General features: G+C 46.9%; 1 protein-coding gene across 2 annotated transcripts in view; it reads right to left on the bottom strand.

Moving 5' to 3' along the window:
- The window catches only part of LOC134205031 (protein roadkill), a 551615-nt gene that overhangs the window by 365276 nt on the left and 164790 nt on the right, over positions 1-21549 (bottom strand). The window contains exon 1 of one of the 2 annotated variants that reach the window (XM_062679897.1): positions 8620-10773. The exons of the other annotated variant lie outside the window; for it this stretch is intronic. Within the exon in view, the coding sequence (XP_062535881.1) occupies positions 8620-8633 (14 nt within the window). The 5' untranslated portion in view covers positions 8634-10773. Of the gene's footprint in view, positions 1-8619; positions 10774-21549 lie in introns of those variants that run through there. 2 annotated transcript variants of the gene reach the window in all.

Below are 21549 nucleotides of genomic sequence, written 5' to 3'. Positions count from 1 at the left end.
TATATCCGGATCTCATAGGATTTCTCTCCTTGTTGAGATGGATCGGATGCTGCGCACGGTGGTCGGTGCCGATCTCCCTCAATCAGTGGCCTGAGTCCACTGCCATGGGGTGAGGAAGCCACTTTTGGTCCTGATTACCTTAGTCATTATCATCTCCGAGCCGCAGGGCGCACAGTCTAAGAACTCCTAGATCCAGAGCACAGCGCCAGTACACGACGGTTACATGAATCCTAGGGCACTGCGGAGTTCCCGGCTACTCCACCACCAGCCTACTTGCCTCCACTATGCCGCAGATACGCAAAAGTAAAGCATCCCAAGTAGCACACGCAACATCTTCCAAAAAGCACCTTGTTTCTATTCAGTTTCATTAAAGGCGTTGGAAAAACATCAAAGCACGAAAAAGTTGCATCAAGATTTCAAAAACGTTCGAGTTGTGATCAATGTTTCATTACCATTGCAATACAGTACGTGTTTGACATTTTGAAACAAACAAACAAAGAATACTGCACTTTATGTTGCGAACACGAAACAAAATCATCAAGTTGCATATTTTTAACCATGTAACTTCAATGCGTCTTTCAAAATTCTATTTGTTTGTTTAAATTAAGTTGCAGATAAGTTGAGTGTGTCTTCATGTTTAATTTAGCATCGTTCAACGTTTTGACAACTCACTTTTTTTTCCGGTGATGGTGCAATCAAGTAACAGAAAACCTGAGTACAAAACTTCATAGTCGTATGGTTTTTATGGTGAGTCATCATGCAGTCCCTTCGAAGTGTTGAATGGTGCTGTGGTAGAGTGAAGGACTATTAATGACAAGATCCATAAGTCTAATCCAGTTTTATATTTTTATTTTATTTTTTTCCGCTGTAGTATTTTGCAACATTATTGCAATTATACTGCAATCGAAGAATGTTTCCGTAGGCTCCACCTCTTGCGCTTTTTAGATTGCAAGAGAGTTATTTTTGATGGCACATACGCAAAGATTCTTTCTTTCCGAATAGTTGAAACACAGTGAAATGTTCAGTAGTGAAACAAGTTGTGCTGCTTAGGATCCACCGAGGTTTGGACCGATGTGCCTAACCTTAGGTACCAACAGGTTATATCCCGATTGCGTACTAGGCATATTCGCTATCTGTGGGGTTCTCAAAACCGCCGAGCATTTTCTGTGTTGCTGCTCAGGCCCCCAAAGAAGCTCACGGGATACCAACCAGCCTTCGGGATGCCATCAGCCTTCATCACTTTAGTGGGCTTCGTGGCCGTGCGGTTAGCGACGTCAATCGTCTAAACGCATGTGCTGTGGAGTGTGGGTTCGATTCCCGCCCCGGTAAGGAGAAAACTTTTCGTAAAGCGAAAAGTTCTCCACTGGTCCACTGGGTGTTGTGTAAATGTCCTTGTCCGTTGTCTCATGCTAGATGTTAAGTGTTCAGTCTGTGCGACCTCTGGTCGAAGACGGTGATCCTGTCTTTTTTGTTTTTTTTTTTTTTTAGGATGAGGACTTCTTCTTCTTCTATGGCTCCACATTCCAACTGGAACTTGGTCTGCTTTTCAACTTAACATTCTATTAGAATTTCCTCATTTAGTAGTTGAAAGCCCGCCATTGCATGAAAAGGTAGCTTGTGTGGCGAGTACAATGGATAAACTATGCCTAGGGAGTCGAGAATGTTTCCTATCCGAAAACATCCTAGACCGGACCGAGAATCGAACTCGCCATCTACGGATTTGCAATCCCACGCCTTTGCTCGCTGGGCTAACTGAATACCCCACGGGGACTTCTATCGCCTTATTTAATAGTTGCTGCCATCATAGGCGTCCGGAACTCCATAACTTTCCCCACTAAAATTTCCCCGCTTTCCCCGATCATAAGTTCTGTGTCCGCCAATTCTATCGTTTTGCCTTTATCGTATACTTAGTATAAGTAAAGGCTATATGATCACTCCAAACCAAACTTTTGATAGAAAGCTCGGACTCGGAAGAATTGAGGTGATGTCTGTTATGTTTGTATGTAAGTGTGTGTATGTGTGTATGTGTACAAAATTTTGTAGACACAGTTTTAGGAACTTGCTATTAAAAGTTGGCCAAATCGGACTATGAGATCAGAAGTTATGACCAAAATACTATTTCTTATGCTCAAAACACGCTAAAAAAGACTCACTCATTATCTTTAGTATTTTTTTTGCACGAGAAAGGCACCAACACCGCTAGGTTGAATAATCAGGGTTTTTTTTAATAACAGCCGTATAATAATTTTGAAGAGGGAAAATAACTCAAAAAGGAGCATTATTGTCTCGTATATCCAACCTACGAACCCTGATTAATCCACCTAGCGCTGTTGGTGCCTTTTTCGTGCAAAAAAAAAATACAAAAAAATATGAGTGAGTGCTTTTTAGCGTGTTTTGCGCAAAGAAAATAGTATTTTGGCCATAACTTCTGATCCCATAGTTCAATCTGACCAATTTTCAATAGCAAACAATGGGACAGAATTCAGAGTCGAATGGAACCTGTTGCGAGTAATTCGGCCAATCCTAAATTCCAAAAAGTGTGTCTACAAAATTTTGTACACATACACACATACATACATACACACAAACAGACATCGGGGAGCAGCAGGGACTTTGTCCAAGGGCTTGACGACCCCTCCCCATGGCCACTGCGAGTTAGACCGGGACCATCGTCCCTAACCCCTAATCCCAAGGCGTCAAGCGACCCGTGCCGAGGGGATGCATGGCCAGGGGGTGAAATAATGAGCTAGGCCTTTAACGGAGCCTGTGGGGTACCTGGGCACCCTCCACAGTAATTGTCCCTTACCGCGTCATGCTGGGCTCTGGCGTGGTGGACCTCTTTTCCCGAGCAACTCGTGGACCAAAATGGAAAACCAAGTCAATTCTTCAATTAGTGGTAGTAGTGTAGGCGACAACCCCTTCGCAAGAGGTGGGTTGTTCAGGTCTCCGCCTAGGAGGCCAGAGGCAATAGTCGGCAGCTCAGTGCGCAGCGCCAGCGTGGGTCACTCAACCTTCCTCTCGGCTAGAAAAACGCCGGTAGGGGTTATTGACGGCCCATGGCTTGTGGAGGCGATGAACCGCAAACGCGATGGGCTTTCGGCCTTCGAGGTGGCGACGGAAAAGCTTGACGCCATCATCGACTTTGCGTCATCGAAGCATAATATCAGCAAGGACCTCAAGAGGAGCTTGCAGAAACTTCGAAAGTCGATGCTGGACGCCAAGCTGGAGAGGGCGGTGGGGACGGCCAAGTGTAAACCCGTGAAATCGGTGGAGTCGAGGTCTACCCAGACTAAGGCCCAAGGATTCGCGGACTCGGGCAAGGTCGAATCGACCGAAGGCGTGCCAGCGAAGACGGTGGTGCCAAAGTCTACCCAGACTGAGGCTCAAGTATTTGCAGGTACGTCGGGGGTGATTGTTCCAACGGAGCAGACACAAAAACGGGAGAGACAGTCTCCAGGGGATGAGCTCCCTGGGGACCGCTCCAAAACGCGGAGGGTTACTACCCCGAACAAGGGTAGTGGGGCTGGGAAGCTGAACCCCGGCCAGGTACCTCCAAAACCGGGGGAGGAAGGACCTGGAAAGGTCCGTCCACTCAGGAAAGACGGTGGCAAGGGGTTACGGCAGGCTGAAAGTTCTCAGCCGCACCAGACCAGGGGGGGATGACGCCTCCTGGACCCTGGTCAAGAACAAGAGGAAACCGAAGACGTCAAGGGCCGAAAAGAAGGCCCAGGCGAATGAGGGTAGCAAGAAGTCTAGGGTAGGCGCCAATCACTCCAGGGGCGATGCCCTAGTCATCACGGCGGACGAGGCTAAGTACTCGGACGTCTTGAAGGCGATGAGGAGTGACGTCAAGTTCGGTGAACTCGGCGCCGACGTACGTCGAATAAGACGTACCCGGATGGGCGAGATGATCCTCGAGCTGAAGCGGGGCGTCTCGCAAAAGGGCGCCGCCTACAAGAAGTTGGCGGAGGAAGTCCTAGGCGAGACGGTCAAGGTGAGGGCACTCACGACGGAGGTGAATCTAAGGGTTAAAGACCTGGACGAGGTCACCGAAGTCGAAGAGCTCGTCACGGCACTGCGGCGACAGTGTGAAGTGGAGACGCCCACCGCAGCCGTTCGGCTACGGAAAGGTCCGGCAGGGACGCAGGTAGCATTGGTTCGGCTACCTGCAGCGGACGCCTCCAAGGTAGTCAAGTTAGGGAGCGTCAAAGTGGGATGGTCGGTATGCCCTGTGCGCATATACGAGCAACCCGAAGTTTGCTTCAAGTGCCTGGAACCGGGGCACAAGCAATGGGACTGCAAAGGCCCTGACAGAAGCAATCTCTGCCGACGCTGCGGATTAGAGGGACATAAGGCACAATGCTGCACGAACCCTCCCAATTGTTTGATTTGTTCCAGCAAAGCTGTGAACAGCAAGCACCCCATGGGGGGTTCGATGTGCCCGGCGTTTAAGCGTGCTGCAAAATCAAAATGCAGGTGACGCAGCTGGCTTGCTCGGCTTCGCCCGAGTGTTTGGTGTGCGCAGGTTTAGAGGAAACGGCGGAACACGTGTTGTTCGTGTGCTCACGTTTCCGCGCAATGCGTGACCACATGCTTGCCACATGTGGTCTGGACACTACCCCGGACAACCTAGTTCGGAGGATGTGTAAAGATGAAGTTGGCTGGAACGCCGTTTTATCGGCTATCGCCCAAATCGTCTCGGAGCTACATAGAAGGTGGCGCGTGGACTCAAGGATGGCTAGTTCAGGCGCAAATAAGAGTTGGTCCAAGGGATCGGAGTCGGCTTCATGGGTCATACCGGTGGTCATGCTCTGTGGTCGAACTCGATCCTTTTACCGAACAAGTGGCCGCGCGAAGAACAACATGGTATCGTCGCTTTCGCGGCGTTGGTCAACCGGGCGGGTTCCGAGCCCGAGGACGGAAAGGGGTCCTCGTCAAGGCTGGGGCAGGCGTAGGCACCGCATCGGCAAGTCCCTCTGTGTGCTGGCGAATAGGCCCTATCGCAGAAAGGTCAATTTGGGGTGCACGCGGCATCATCATTCTTGATACCAGTCGTGCAGAGGGAAGCAGGCGCGAAGTCGACCCTGCCCACCTTCCGAGGACATAGGGCGTGGTAAGGCCACCTGGAAAGCCGGCAACGCGCTGGCACGACACCATGGTGTTCTTCTAAAAAAGCGAGTTACGATGTTCGGTGCTGCAAGGACACGCAGCTAACCTCGAGGGTGCGTTGTGCACTGGCCCCCCTTTGAAGCATTACTTTCTGGTTGTACCGAAGGGACTATGGGCTTGGCGGCAATGGAAACGGTTTAGCGGGTCGGGAATGTAGTCCTGCCTCCCTCGGTGATCCCTAACCCCGCACTTCCTGGTCAACCCAGGATGTCTGTTGAGCAGATTCCCCCTCCATTGTTTAGGAAGAAAAAAAAAACACAAACAGACATCACCTCAATTCGTCGAACTGAGTCGATTGGTATAACACTATGGGTCTCCGAGCCTTTCATCAAAAGTTTGGTTTTGAAGTGATCATATAGCCTTTACGTATACTTAGTAAGGTACACTGGAGGAAGTGGAAAAGGAAAAATCGATAATTCATGTACATGTTCAACTTATTGTAAAAGCAGTTTAAATGATCTAAATGCATTCAATCATTATGGGCTCTCAAAAAACAATTGATTCTGCATAAACTGTGCGGTAATTCATACCATTTAAGTCGCTTTAAATTTATAAAAATAGATTAGAAATTTAGGAGTTATTTTTCCACTTAACCCAGTGAAACCCAAGTGAAAAACCCAAATTATCTTGACCTTCAATTGTGATCAGTAGTGATATATCATTACAATCAAGACGGTAATTGGTCTGAGTATCTTTTGTTGAATAATTTCCTTGGATTAAAGGAATAGGTCCGGAAGGAATACTTTAGCTAGGGGAGGGGTGGTTGTGCCTATACGTAATATCTGTATGTTCGCCCCAAAGATGAACTTTTTTGAGAAAGAATGAGACTTATTTTTTTTATTTATTCAGACTAAGGCCGAAATGGCCTGTGCGGTATATAAGAGTCTTCTCCATTCGGCTCGGTCCATGGCTACACGTCGCCAACCACGCAGTCTACGGAGGGTCCGCAAGTCATCTTCCACCTGATCGATCCACCTTGCCCGCTGCGCACCTCGCCTTCTTGTGCCTGTCGGATCGTTGTCGAGAACCATTTTCACCGGGTTACTGTCCGACATTCTGGCTACGTGCCCGGCCCATCGCAGTCGTCCGATTTTCGCGGTGTGAACGATGGATGGTTCTCCCAACAGCTGATGCAATTCGTGGTTCATTCGCCTCCTCCACGTACCGTCCGCCATCTGCACCCCACCATAGATGGTACGCAGCACTTTCCTTTCGAAAACTCCAAGTGCGCGTTGGTCCTCCACGAGCATCGTCCAGGTCTCGTGTCCGTAGAGGACTACCGGTCTAATTAGCGTTTTGTAGATTGTCAGTTTGGTACGGCGGCGAACTCTATTCGATCGGAGCGTCTTGCGGAGTCCAAAGTACGTACGGTTTCCAGCCACTATGCGTCTCCGAATTTCTCTGCTGGTGTCATTTTCGGCAGTCACCAGTGAGCCCAAGTACACAAATTCTTCTACCACCTCGATTACGTCCCCACCGATGCAAACTCGCGGTGGGTGGCTCACATTGTCTTCTCTTGAACCTCTGCCTATCATGTACTTCGTCTTCGACGTGTTGATGACTAGTCCGATCCGCTTAGCTTCCCTCTTCAGTCTGATGTAGGCTTCCTCCATCTTCTCAAAGTTACGTGCCATAATATCTATGTCGTCGGCGAAACCAAATAGCTGGACGGACTTATTGAAAATTGTACCACTCGTGTTAATCCCTGCTCTTCGTATTACCCCTTCCAAAGCGATGTTGAATAGCAAACACGAAAGACCATCACCTTGCCGTAACCCTCTGCGGGTTTCGAAGGGACTCGAGAATGCCCCTGAAACTCGAACTACGCACATCACCCGATCCATCGTCGCTTTGATCAATCGTGTCAGTTTATCCGGAAAACCGTGTTCGTGCATTAGCTGCCATAGCTGGTCCCGATCGATTGTATCATATGCGGCTTTGAAGTCGATGAATAGATGATGTGTGGGCACGTTGTATTCACGGCATTTCTGCAGTACTTGGCGAATGGCGAACACCTGGTCCGTGGTGGAGCGTTCGCCCATAAAACCCGCCTGGTACTGCCCCACGAACTCCCTTGCAGTTGGTGCTAGTCGACGGCATAAAATTTGGGAGAGTACCTTGTAGGCGGCGTTCAGCAATGTGATTGCGCGGTAGTTGCTACAATCCAGCTTATCGCCCTTTTTGTAGATGGGACACACGACACCTTCCATCCACTCCTGCGGCAAAACTTCCTCCTCCCAAATCTTGGTAATGACCCAGTGCAGCGCTCTAGCCAGTGCCTCACCACCGTGTTAATGTCAGAATGAGACTTACAGTGTTATAAACTTATCGACTCAGTTTAACGAATTGAGATGATGTCTGTGTGTGCGTATTTGTATGTATGTGTGTGCACAATACACGTACAAAATAATCACCTATTTTCATGCATTTGTCCTTAACTGATTTGTTCTATATATAGAGGAATATGTATTATGGATATAGAGGAATATGTATTATGGAATATATTTACCTATCAGTGCTATTTTTATCTTTCTCATACATTTTTTTTCATATGTAAAACATGTGAAAGGCATCAACACCGATAGGTGGATTAATCAGGCGTTTTCTTATGTATATTAGTCCAATCACTACTGAAATCACAATGATAACAAAGAAGGAACATATTTAGATTCACAGTTATCGAAATAGACCATGGAGGGAAGGAAAAAATTGCGTGATCAGAACATTATCCACTTCCCCCGCAGTGTTCGATATCAGGAGTAAGTGTAAAATCATTAAATTATTTCTCGCTTAACTTTTCAAAAGGACCTAAGTAACATTTTTTTCATGAATTAATTTGAATAGCGCAATCAACATAAAAACATGAAAGCTTTCGATTGCAGTATTCAAATTAATTCATGAAAAAATGTTACTTAGGTCCTTTTGAAAAGTTAAGCGAGATTTGCTTTCATCGTACAAACCTCTACAAACTGATGTTTCATTGTATTGTAATGGTCACATGTGGTGCAAAATCACAAGAAAAAAGAACAATTTATGCGAGTTAAGAATTAATTTTATGAATGAAAAAATTAACTTCTCGCGAAACCTTAAATTTCAGCTCCAGCGTAAACTGTGTTAGTTTATGTATAACACAGATTTTAACATAATATTAGTGTGAACATTAAAGTGTATTTTTGCTCAATGTTATGGTGTGGTAAAAATTGTAAAGTCCGTACAATTGAAATTTTTCGAATCGATTTCTACACTTACCCTTTTTTCCACTTCCCCCAGTGTACCTTATACGAGAAAGGCAAAAATGTAATGGACATTATAATTGTCCGAGTTGGTTTCAATTTTGAATGGAAACAATCTTGGTTAAGAATCATATTGCTAGCATGTAGAACCCCTAGACTGCAATTCAAAAAGTTCCTTTAATAACTAAAAAATGCAAAACTTTTTCACGAAACTCACCTCGCTAGAGCCATTCTAACATGAGATAATCCACCGAGGGGCAACGCTATGGTATCCACGGTGGCTGGTTTTGTTGGAACGCGGTGCCGAAAAGAAAAATGTGAAAATCCAACCGAAGACGAACTGCGGCGAAGGAAAACAAACTGACGGTCGTCCGTGTTGCGTTGCTTTGGAGGCTACAGCTGTTTCAGCAGACTGTTGCGTATTTATTTATTTTTTCTTGGTTTCAAGTTTCGGTTTCACCCTGTCATACACACAACTAGTGTTGCGCAAAACACCGCTGCTGAACAAATTGTCCTTGTTTTATACTTTTCGTCAGATTCTGTGTAATAAACTTTGCACGACTTGTCATGGACGTGACTTTTGCTTATCAGCGCTAATGTTTTCTTCTTTCCCCGAAAATCGCTCGCTGTCTGCAAAATTCCTCTGCTACTACTCACTTCGATTTTGACCTTTTTTTTACAACTTTTTCAATTAAATTTCACTCCCATCTATTTTGAATAGGCTCTTCTATTTTCTTTTCTGCTTTGGTTTACATCTGCCAGCCAGGTTATAACTTCACTTTCACAGAAACAATTTTCCAATCTTCTCTCCTTTCTCTTCTCTACTATTTTTTTCCTCGATAGATGACTGCATGTGCACCGGACAGACAGATTACAGTGGGGCACACTCCTTTCTAATCTATTTACGACGGTTTTCGTCAGCAAAGTATGATGGAATCGATCGAATTTAGCACATGCCAGCCAATTTCATTTCTTGAACATACACATTTACAGCAGAGTGCGTTCTTGTGCACTTGCCAAAAATGCGGAAGTGTCGAACCCGCTCGATTAAGGTTTCTTGATCAGTGAGATATCCCCCGGTTGTAACTTAATGTAATCTTCTGCGTGTAGCGGCCGTTCGAAACGGAATCAAACAGTGTGATTACCGATCATTGCTATAAACTAACACACTTCACATCAATGCTCATGCACACGAGGGTGAGGACTTATCCGAAGGGCTTATCATTGAAGCATACGTTTCTGGTGCATTATAGAAACATAGCCTCTGACTGCAGCAACGAGTAGTTTTTCCCCCGCAGGCAGTATATCATAACAATGTTTTCGTTAGCATTTCAAGTACATCTGCCTTTATCTCGGACAGCATGCAACTCATATCGAGGTTTACAGTAAATGGAGGCCCCCGTTATGCTGGTATGAGTGCACTAACACTTACAACACAATCGACTCGCACACACGCTCGCCACAGCAGGCAGACCTACTTGATTGCCTGTGCGATTCCAAGGTTCTTCCGTAATTAATTCTTCTATCTCACTCTCTCACACCGTGGTTTTCACTCCTCAGCACTAACAAACTGTTGAACTGGTCTTCTTGATGATGATCACTTGACATTCAAGATCCGTCATTGGACAGTCGTTGTCGTGCAGGGGCTATTTGTTGATATTGCCAGCTATCGAGCACACTCTATAAATCACGTCTCATTAGCTTCTGTTTGTTTGGCACAACACTCACGAACCGAGTCGTGAAAAATTTGCAACTACTAACACGTGCTTAACACAAATCAACAAATTAGGGAACAGCGATAGCACGGCGATATACCTATCTACCAAACCAACACCACCTTGCTTCGTACGCAAATAGTAGACACCGTGATGCTCGCAAGGCTATTAGAAGCGCTGTTGAAGTCAAGGTTAGAGAGCACTCTAATCTGAATAGGTGAAGCTTCCACGTCTATTGTATATCTACGCTTAGTACATCTATGGAGTCGTATTCTTCCATTCCATTACAAGTCAGATATCTGCCAGAATGTCCCCATCCACGCGTTTAGCATATCATTCGGTTGCCCTTGTGCAGATGCCCCACGGGAACGGCGTATTACGCTCTACCGTTTATAGAGTGTTCTATTCGACGACAGTTGACGAGCACAGCGAAGAACTGCAACCGAGGTACACACCCCCTCAACTTAGTGCCGCTAATTGACAATAAACCGGCGGACGGGTGAAAGATTTCCACCCTTTATTATGTAGCGCACAAATAAGGGATCAGAAAACTGGAGCATCGGCTATCGTCGAAACGTGCGGCGGGCAAAACGGGATGTGTAAATTCGGGATTATTCCAAGCGATATAGCAGCATGGAGTTCACGTTACACTTCTTCACCGTACACGCAACTGTTGGTGACTGACTACTGGACTGGACCCACGAATGTATGCGCTCTCGCTCTCTTCCTCTCTCGTGCTCTCACTTGTTCACGTTTGTAGCGATTGGAGGTTTTTTATTATTGTACATTACAAGGGTAGCGTGGTGCATGCCGAACTAACTACCTTCTGTCTGTTGTTGTTTTTGTCGGTGTTGAATTTCAGTCGAACTTTTCATTTCGAAAAGAGAACAAGTTTTGTTGCACTCTCCCTATCTCGCAGCACCATTTTCCCCGTGATGTGATACACATGCGATTTGGTAGTGCTGCCAATTTCAGATATTTTCGATTTGCAAGCATGTTTTAAAAAGAGCTTATCACTTTGTTTTCTTTAATAAGATACTTCTTATTGCTTTTATGTAGGTTGAATACAGTGCTCGGATAAATATAAAATTTGAAATCGAATTACCTTTATAACGCAAGAATGTGAAGGTTTGTAGCTTCTTGACATTTCCTTTTACGGATAGAACTTAAATTTTGTCTACCAAGTCAACAGCGCTCGATACAAAACCAATAGCAACTTAACCCTTTCAGAACGACTTTTTTACACGAAGATTTAACGTACGAATGTGGGTTTTTGCACTGGATCCAGCAAAAACTAGTATAGGTATAACTAAATAAGCGATCATTTTTTATTTTCGAATGTCCTAGATGATGAGGGTATGGCGTAAGCCTTGGTTGAACTGGTAGATAACTTGGGTTGAACTCAAGAACGCTTTGGAGTACCTTGAACATCTTATATTCAAGAAAAGTGAGTTTACATGTTGAGTTGGCACGGCAAATGCTGGGTAAAGCGTACCATTGGTACTTCGCGTACCTGAAGGAATAAAATAGACCCCATCTCTCGGAGACGAGCCAGCCTCGGGCTGAAAGTCTCCTTAATAAAGACACAAAAAAAAAAAAAAAAAGACCCCATCTCGCGGTCCTTAGCCTCTTACCCAGCAACTCCTATCCCTACCTCCCCGCGGTGCTGGCCGGGATACGAGCAACCTTAGGGAAGATCGGGTAACCAACCCCGGTGGGAACTATGGTCGTATGCTGACAGGGAAGGGGGGGTTTGCTCCTCTTCGGAGGTGCAAATCTTATTGAGCGTCTGTTCTCCATGTCAGGACCGGCTCACAACAGCGTCTGTTCTCCATGTTAGGGCGGCTGATCATCGTCCGAGTGCCAGCGAGGGACTCTAAAGTGAAACTGTGCACCATGGTCCACCGGAAATAAGGAGGAATGGTCCTCCGGAAATTTATTTGGTGTCAGGCCCTGCAAGCCAGCCTTTAAAAAATCATAAGCAACGAACAATCAACAAGAGAGTACGGACCGGAACCATCGGCGAAGACCACTGCGACGAAAAGGGACTAGCGATTGGAAACTCGGTTCGTGGAACTGCAAATCTCTCAACTTCATCGGGAGCACACGCATACTCGCCGATGTGCTCAAGGACCGTGGATTCGGCATCGTAGCGCTGCAGGAGGTTTGTTGGAAGGGATCAATGGTGCGAACGTTTAGAGGTAATCATACCATCTACCAGAGCTGCAGCAACAACACGAGCTGGGAACAGCTTTCATAGTGATGGGCGATATGCAAAGGCGCGTGATCGGGTGGTGGCCGATCAATGAAATAATGTGCAGGTTGAGGATCAAAGGCCGGTTCTTCAACTTCAGCATAATCAACGTCCATAGCCCACACTCCGGAAGCACTGATGATGATAAGGACGCATTCTACGCGCAGCTGGAACGTGAGTACGACAGCTGCCCAAGCCACGACGTCAAAATCATCATAGGAGATTTGAACGCTCAGGTTGGCCAAGAGGAGGAGTTTAGATCGACTATTGGAAAGTTCAGCGCTCACCGGCTGACGAACGAAAACGGCCTACGACTAATTGATTTCGCCGCCTCCAAGAATATGGCCATTCGTAGCACCTACTTCCAACACAGCCTCCCGTATCGGTACACCTGGAGATCACCACTGCAGACAGAATCACAAATCGACCACGTTCTGATTGATGGACGGCACTTCTCCGACATTATCGACGTCAGGACATATCGTGGCGCTAACATCGACTCGGACCACTATCTGGTGATGGTTAAACTGCGCCCAAAACTATCCGTCATCAACAATGTTCGGTACCGACGACCGCCGCGGTACGACCTAGAGCGACTGAAGCAACCTGATGTCGCCACTGCATACGCGCAGCATCTCGAGGCAGCGTTGCCGGAAGAGGGTGAGCTCGATGGGGCCCCTCTTGAGGACTGCTGGAGTACAGTTAAAGCAGCCATTAACGACGCAGCGGAGAACAACGTCGGGTATATGGGTCGAAGTCGACGGAACGATTGGTTCGACGAAGAGTGCAGACAGATTCTGGAGGAGAAGGACGCAGCGCGGGCGGTCGCGCTGCAGCAAGGTACCCGGCAGAACGTGGAACGTTATAGACGGAAGCGGAGACAGCAGACCCGCCTTTTTCAGGAGAAGAAACGCCGCCTGGAAGAAGCGGAGTGCGAGGAGATGGAACAGCTGTGCCGTTCTCAAGATACACGCAAGTTCTATCAGAAGCTCAACGCATCCCGCAAAGGCTTCGTGCCGCGAGCCGAAATGTGCCGGGATAAGGATGGGAGCATCTTGACGGACGAACGTGTGGTGATCGAAAGGTGGAAGCAGCACTACGAGGAACATTTGAATGGCGCTGAGAGTACAGGCAGTGGAAGTCAAGGCAGCGGAGGAGATGACTACGTCAGTTCAGCGGACGATGGAAGCCAACCAGCCCCCACCTTGAGGGAAGTTAAAGATGCCATTCAACAGCTAAAGACCAATAAAGCAGCTGGTAAGGATGGTATCGGAGCTGAGCTCATCAAGATGGGCCCGGAAAAGCTGGCCACTTGCCTGTACATACTGATAGTCAAAATCTGGGAAACCGAACAGCTACCGGAGGAGTGGAAGGAAGGGGTTATATGCCCCATCTACAAGAAAGGCGACAAACTGGAGTGTGAGAACTTTCGAGCGATCACCATCCTTAATGCCGCCTACAAAGTGATATCCCAGATCATCTTCCGTCGTCTGTCACCATTAGTGAACGAGTTCGTGGGAAGTTATCAAGCCGGCTTCGTTGACGGCCGCTCGACAACGGACCAGATCTTTACTGTACGGCAAATCCTTCAAAAATACCAGGTCCCAACGCACCATCTGTTCGTTGATTTTAAGGCGGCATACGACAGTATAGACCGCGTAGAGCTATGGAAAATTATGGACGAGAACAGCTTCCCTGGGAAGCTTACCAGACTGATCAAAGCAACGGTGGATGGTGTGCAAAACTGTGTGAAGATTTCGGGCGAACAATCCAGTTCGTTCGAATCGCGCCGGGGACTAAGACAAGGTGATGGATTTTCGTGCCTGTTGCTCAACATTGCGCTAGAAGGTGTCATGCGGAGAGCCGGGTGTAACAGCCGGGGTACGATTTTCAACAGATCCAGTCAATTTATTTGCTTCGCGGATGACATGGACATTGTCGGCCGAACATTTGCAAAGGTGGCAGAACTGTACACCCGCCTGAAACGTGAAGCAACAAAAGTTGGACTGATGGTGAATGCGTCAAAGACAAAGTACATGCTTGTGGGCGGAACCGAGCGCGACAGGGCCCGCCTGGGAAGCAGTGTTACGATAGACGGGGATACCTTCGAGGTGGTCGAGGAATTCGTCTACCTCGGATCCTTGCTAACGGCTGACAACAACGTTAGTCGTGAAATACGAAGGCGCATCATCTGTGGAAGTCGGGCCTACTACGGGCTCCAGAAGAAACTGCGGTCGAAAAGATTCGCCACCGCACCAAATGTGTCATGTACAAGACGTTAATAAGACCGGTTGTCCTCTACGGACATGAAACATGGACAATGCTCGAGGAGGACTTGCAAGCACTCGGAGTATTCGAGAGACGGGTGCTTAGGACCATCTTTGGCGGTGTGCAAGAAGACGGTGTGTGGCGGCGAAGAATGAACCATGAGCTCGCCCAACTCTACGGCGAACCCAGTATCCAGAAGGTAGCTAAAGCCGGAAGGGTACGATGGGCAGGACATGTTGCAAGAATGCCGGACAGCAACCCTGCAAAGATAGTGTTCGCTTCCGATCCGGCAGGTACGAGACGGCGTGGAGCGCAGCGAGCGAGATGGGCAGACCAGGTGCAGAACGACTTGGCGAGCGTGGGGCGTATCCGAGAATGGAGAGATGCGGCCTCGAACCGTGCATTGTGGCGTCAAATTGTTGATTCAGTGTTATCTGTTTAGATGTTAACTAAATAAATGAAATGAAATGAATGAGTTTACATGATTCGCATATGCCTATTAGACCGGATTGGGTATATGCCAATAATGAGAACATTGCAAAATCCTTGGTTGATTTGGTAGATACTTTTAGTTGAACTTGAGAACGTTTTGGACTACCGTGAACATCTCGTATTCGAGAAAATTGGGTTTACATGATGCGCATATGCCCATAGGACCGGATTGGGTATATGCCGACAATGAGAAGATTGCAAAAGCCTTGGTTGATCTGGTAGATACTTTGGGTTGAACTCGAGAACGCCTTGGAGTACCTTGAACATCTCGGTTGCTTTTATGCTTACACATGTCAGGCTGTGGCACGTGACCCTTGCGTGAACGGGTCAACTGCCAATAGAACTTTTGTGCGTTTTTAGCGGGGTAGAGTTGCTTCGTCTGTTCCGCGCCCGTTCATATATTTTTTCGGAGGAAGAAAATGCTTTGGACTACCATTCCACGGTAGACTGCAGAGTCTATGCATCGTTGGCCGTTATTGTCATTCGATACGGTATACAGACTATCCGGTTCGATCGCCGATTTATATATTTCTTCCCTTCCAACATGAGCGTTCACGTCACCGCTGCCGTCATTGAAGAAATGGCCTTTAATCCTCAACTTGCACATCCTTTAGTTATCTCTTGAGCTTATCTCAGCAACTCCATCTACGAGTTGTGCGATTGTTCGTGCTATGCTATAGGTAGTAAAGTTTTGTGCAATTTTTGGATGTACATAAATGTCAACTCCTCTCCCCGAACAGCCAAGATAGCTGTGTGGTGTCGGCAGCCAATTATCTGGCTAAGAATAACGCTACGGATTGCCTGTCCCACTGGTAAAAGTCCATCATACAGGTGACCCCTAATTCTCGGTGTGATGCGGCATTATGCTTACCGTGCCTAAGAATGAATGGTTAGGGGAGTCTAAAAAAAACCTAACCGCTAACGGAGCCTGTGAAGTACCAAGGTACCCTTCACAGTATTGCGCTAATCGGAGCTATGGCCGGAGCTGACTTCTCCGAGATAATCTTTACTTACTTTTATTCAATCTCAACTTGAAGTTAAATAAGGGTGGGATTATGAGTATGTTTTTATTTAGTTTTTCAACAAGGATATAGAAGAATCTATATCTGGCCATCGCTACATCTGCTTTGATCATTTGAATGTTACTTAGCAGACCTTACGTTTTAGATATCCTCGTTCAACCAAATGGGACCTTCATACAGAGTTGCTCTGAGGGGGCAGCAGGGACTATGTCCAAGGGCTTGACGATCCCTCCCCAGGCCATCTGCGAGTTGTGGCGCCTGCCTAGGATGTGGTGGGGTTTGACAGTGGGCCCTGTTAAACCTCTATAAAAAGCTGCATGTATCCGCAAGTAGGCTCCGCCAAAGCGACCGTGTGCCGCTCAAAGCGCACAGGCCCAAGTCCTGGTGTTAGGTGGGACGCTAAACAGCCCTGACACGACGGCCCTCCGACGAGACAGGAGGTTTGCGCAGGCCCAATAAGCCGCCTTTAAAAACAACTATTACGAACGACATAGAAGATAATACGACTCGATATAATCGGCAAAGACCTATGCAACGAATAAAGGATCACGATTGGAAGCTTGGAACATGGAACTGCAAGTCGCTAGGTATCGCAGGTTGTGACAAGATTGATCTACGATCAATTACATCCCCGCAACTTCGACGTCGTGGCGCTGCAGGAGATTTGCTGGACAGGACAGAAAGTGTGGAAAAGCGGGCATCGAGCGGGCACCTTCTACCAAAGCTGTGGCATCACCAACGAGCTGGGAACCGGCTTCATAGTCCTGGGTAAGATGCACCAACGTGTGAGTAGGTGGCAGCTAATCAACGCAAGGATGTGCAAGCTAAGGATAAAAGGCCGTTTCTTCAACTATGTATAGCATTATCAACGTGCGCTGCCCACACGAAGGGAGACCCGACGACGAGAAAGAAGCATTCTACGCACAGCTGGAGCAAACATACGATGGATGCCCACTGCGGGACGTCATAATCCTCATCGGCGACATGAATTCACAGGTAGGAAGAGAGGAAATGTATAGACCGGTCATCGGACCGGATAGTCTGCATACCGTATCGAATGACAATGGCCAACGATGCATAAACTTCGCAGCCTCCCGCGGAATGATAGTCCGAAGCACCTTCTTTCCCCGCAAAAATATCTACAAGGCCGCATGGAGAATCGACCACGTTCTAATCGACGATAAATACTTCTCCGATATCACGAACGTCCGCACTTATTGAATTGCGAATATTGAATCCGACCACTACCTCATTGCAGTATACCTGCGCTCAAAAATTTCGACGGTGTACAACACGCGTTTAAGTCGGACGCCGCGGCTTAACATTGGGCGACTACAAGACGGTAGACTAGTCCGTACCGTATTTATAGCATTAAGAAAATAAAGAAAAACATGTATATTGTATATGTACTAGTCTACGTCGGTTGACGAAATAAATAAATAAATAAATAAAGGATACGTGCAGCAGCTGGAAGTGGCACTTCCACCGGAAGAGCAGCTAGGCGCAGCGTCTCTTGAAGATGGCTGGAGAGATATTCGATCCGCCATTGGTAGCACCGCTGCACTTGGAACGGTGCCCCCGGATCAGAGAAACGACAAAACGGCAAATGTGAGCAGTTAGTGGAAGAGAAGAATGCAGCATGTGCGAGATTGCTGCAACACCGCACGAGGGCAAACGAAGCACGATATAAACGGGCACGGAACAGACAAAATTCGATTTTCCGGAGGAAAAAGCGCCAGCAAGAAGATCGATACTGTGAAGAGACGGAGAAACTGTACCGCGCTAATAGCACAGAAAAATTCTATGAGAAGTTAAACCGTTCACGTAAGGGCCACGTACCACAGCCTGATATGTGTAAGGAAATAAACGAGAACCTTCTTAAGAACGAGCGTTAGGTGATCCAAAGCTGGCGGCAGCACTACGAAGAACACCTGAATGGCGATACGGCAGACGAAGATGGCGGTATGGTGATGGACCTGGGAGAACGCGCGCAGGACATAATTTTACCGGCTCCGGATCTCCAGGAAATCCAGGAGGAGATTGGCCGCCTGAAGAACAACAAAGCCCCTGGGGTTGACCAGCTACCAGGAGAGCTATTTAAACACGGTGATGAGGCACTGGCTAGAGCGCTGCACTGGGTCATTACCAAGATTTGGGAGGAGGAAGTTTTGCCGCAGGAGTGGATGGAAGGTGTCGTGTATCCCATCTACAAAAAGGGCGATAAGCTAGACTGTAGCAACTACCGCGCAATCACATTGCTGAACGCCGCCTACAAGGTACTCTCCCAAATTTTATGCCGTTGGCTAGCACCAACTGCAAGGGAGTTCGTGGGGCAGTACTAGGCGAGTTTTATGGGCGAACGCTCCACCACGGACCAGGTGTTCGCCATTCGCCAAGTACTGCAGAAATCCCGCGAATACAACGTGCCCACACATCATCTATTCATCGACTTCAAAGCCGCATATGATACAATCAATCGGAACCAGCTATGGTAGCTAATGCACCAACACGGTTTTCCGGAAAACTGACACGGTTGATCAAAGCGACGATGGATCGGGTGATGTACGTAGTTCGAGTTTCAGGGACATTCTCGAGTCCCTTCGAAACCCGCAGAGGGCTACGGCAAGGTGATGGTCTTTCGTGTCTGCTATTCAACATCGCTTTGGAAGGGGTAATACGAAGAGCAGGGATTAACACGAGTGGTACAATTTTCAATAAGTCCGTCCAGCTATTTGGCTTCGCCGACGACATAGATATTATGGCACGTAACTTTGAGAAGATGGAGGAAGCCTACATCAGACTGAAGAGGGAAGCTTAGCGGATCGGACTAGTCATCAACACGTCGAAGACAAAGTACATGATAGGAAGAGGTTCAAGAGACGACAATGTGAGCCACCCACCGGTAGTTTGCATGTGGTGACGAAATCGAGGTGGTAGAAGAATTTGTGTACTTTGGCTCACTGGTGACTGCCGAAAATGACACCAGCAGAGAAATTCGGAGACGCATAGTGGCTGAAAATCGTACGTACTTTGGACTCCGCAAGACGCTCCGATCGAATAGAGTTCGCCGCCCTACCAAACTGACAATCTACAAAACGCTCATTAGACCGGTAGTCCTCTACGGACACGAGACCTGGACGATGCTCGTGGAGGACCAACGCGGACTTGGAGTTTTCGAAAGGAAAGTGCTGCGTACCATCTATGGTGGGGTGCAGATGGAGGACGGTACGTGGAGGAGGCGAATGAATCACGAGTTGCAGGAGCTGATGGGAGAACCATCCATCGTTCCCACCGCGTAAATCGGACGACTGCGGTGGGCCGGGCATGAAGCCAGAATGTAGGACAGTAACCCGGTGAAAATGGCTCTCGACAACGATCCGACGGACACAAGAAGGCGAGCTGCTCAACGGGCAAGGTGAATCGATCAGGTGGAAGATGACTTGCGGACCCTCCGTAGACTGCGTGGTTGGCGACGTGTAGCCATGGACCGAGCCGAATGGAGAAGACTCTTATATACCGCCCAGGCCACTTCGGCCTTAGTCTGAATAAAAAAAAATCTATTGTACTTTTCACGGAAAAACGTAACCGTAATGGTATTCGTCCATTACATCTTTTTGGTTCTGAAATTAATGTAACTGATCAGGTAAAATATGTGGGTCTAATTCTTAATTCAAAGCTTTCATAGACTCCTAACATTGAGTTCAGAATCAAATAGACATATAGACATATAGCTTTCAGCCAATGACGACGAATCATTGGAAACTCTTGGGGTCTTGAACCCAAATATATCAAACTTATCGATTATGTGTACTCAGTTTTATTGAAAAGAACCCTGTAAACCGCAATTCTAAACACACTTCGTTGTTACCGCTTATGGTTAGTTGGGGGGACAACATTTTTCTTCTTTCAGGTGATCTCACACGCTTTAGTAGTTTTCCTTATAAGACATTTTCAACACAATTCCATCGTGGACATCGGGCTATTTGGTGAGAAGTATGTCGGACAGAATTGTTTGTTACACTAACGGCCCCCTTCCTCGAAGGTAGAGCATGTGCAGCCGTCTATTCGCGTGAGCTGAGATTGGAACAGTCCCAGTCACTGCGTAAACACTGCACTGTATTTCAAGCGAAAATATTTGTCATCATGTGTGGAGTGCAATTCGCACTGCAGCAACGCATTATGGGCAAAGTAATATACATACTTCTGTTTAGATAGCCAAGCAGCTATTAAAGCTCGCGCTCCGGCCAACTCAAGGTCGAAGTTAGTAATCGCATGTCGAACTCAAATTGAATTCAGTTAATACTTTACACCTTATATGGGTACCTGGCCATTCTTCCATAGCTGGAAACGAATTGGCTGATGAGTTAGCACGTAATGGAGCATCACATGACTTTATTGGTCCTGAGCCAACTATTCCAATATCCAAGTGTTGTGTGAAGCTTTTGATTAAATCTTGGGCTGTTACTCAGCACAAATGGCATTGGAATAGTCTGTATTCATGTCATCAAACAAAATTGTACATCCGGGAGCTGTCTCCTGTAGTAGCAAGTTATTTATCTAATCTATATAAACAGAATTGTAATGACTTAGTCAAGGCCTTGAAAGGTTACTGCCGACCAGAGGCGCCTCGTCCATACGTTCTACCTGTTCATGGAACAGGTAGCCATTTTTATTTCAGAAGTAGGAAATTTATTTCTTGGCATTTAATTAATATTAGGGCAAATAATTTACCCAGTAAATGTTTTCAAACAAAGTTTCACGTAATATTTCCAATTATGGTTTAACATCTAACGAAACAAAATATTGCGGAGGCAGATCAAGTCAACGCCACATGCTTGGCGTACAGTCAAAATGCAGCTAAAAATGTGTTTCACCGCCACACCACACCAGACCACACCACATAGAAAGCTTCTGCCAGTCATACCATTCATAATAAAGAACCCACAGCAGAGCTGTCAAATTTAAAGTTTTGCGCCATGACAAATGTTTTGAAATAATTTCCTCCTTGGTATGCTCACTCGTTCTCCGCGCGCAGAGAACCAGCGTGAGCGCTGCCAGCTTTCTCCGTTTCTTCACATCATCCTCTTTCGCATGCGAAGCAAGTACCTTTAGATGCAAGTTCTGCTATGCTGCGCAGAAGTCCAACCCGTTCGACGCGCTGCGAGAACAATCAACGACGCAACGTACCTTCGGTTAGACTCGGTCGGAGTGTCGGGCTGTGCTTTGCCGAAAGGCGCACCGCGCACGCTTTCGTTCATATCATACTCCCATGATTGGGAACCGTTTGTTTTTCGTTTTTCTCCTGATGAATATGCATCAAGAATAATTAAATTTATGTTTGTTAAATTCATGTAATGCTTGAGTTTACAAAAGAGACATCAAATAATGCTTTTTTA

This window comes from Armigeres subalbatus, chromosome 1, assembly GCF_024139115.2.
Source record: "Armigeres subalbatus isolate Guangzhou_Male chromosome 1, GZ_Asu_2, whole genome shotgun sequence".
Taxonomy (NCBI): domain Eukaryota; kingdom Metazoa; phylum Arthropoda; class Insecta; order Diptera; family Culicidae; genus Armigeres; species Armigeres subalbatus.
This window is presented reverse-complemented; position numbering and strand designations above follow the sequence as displayed.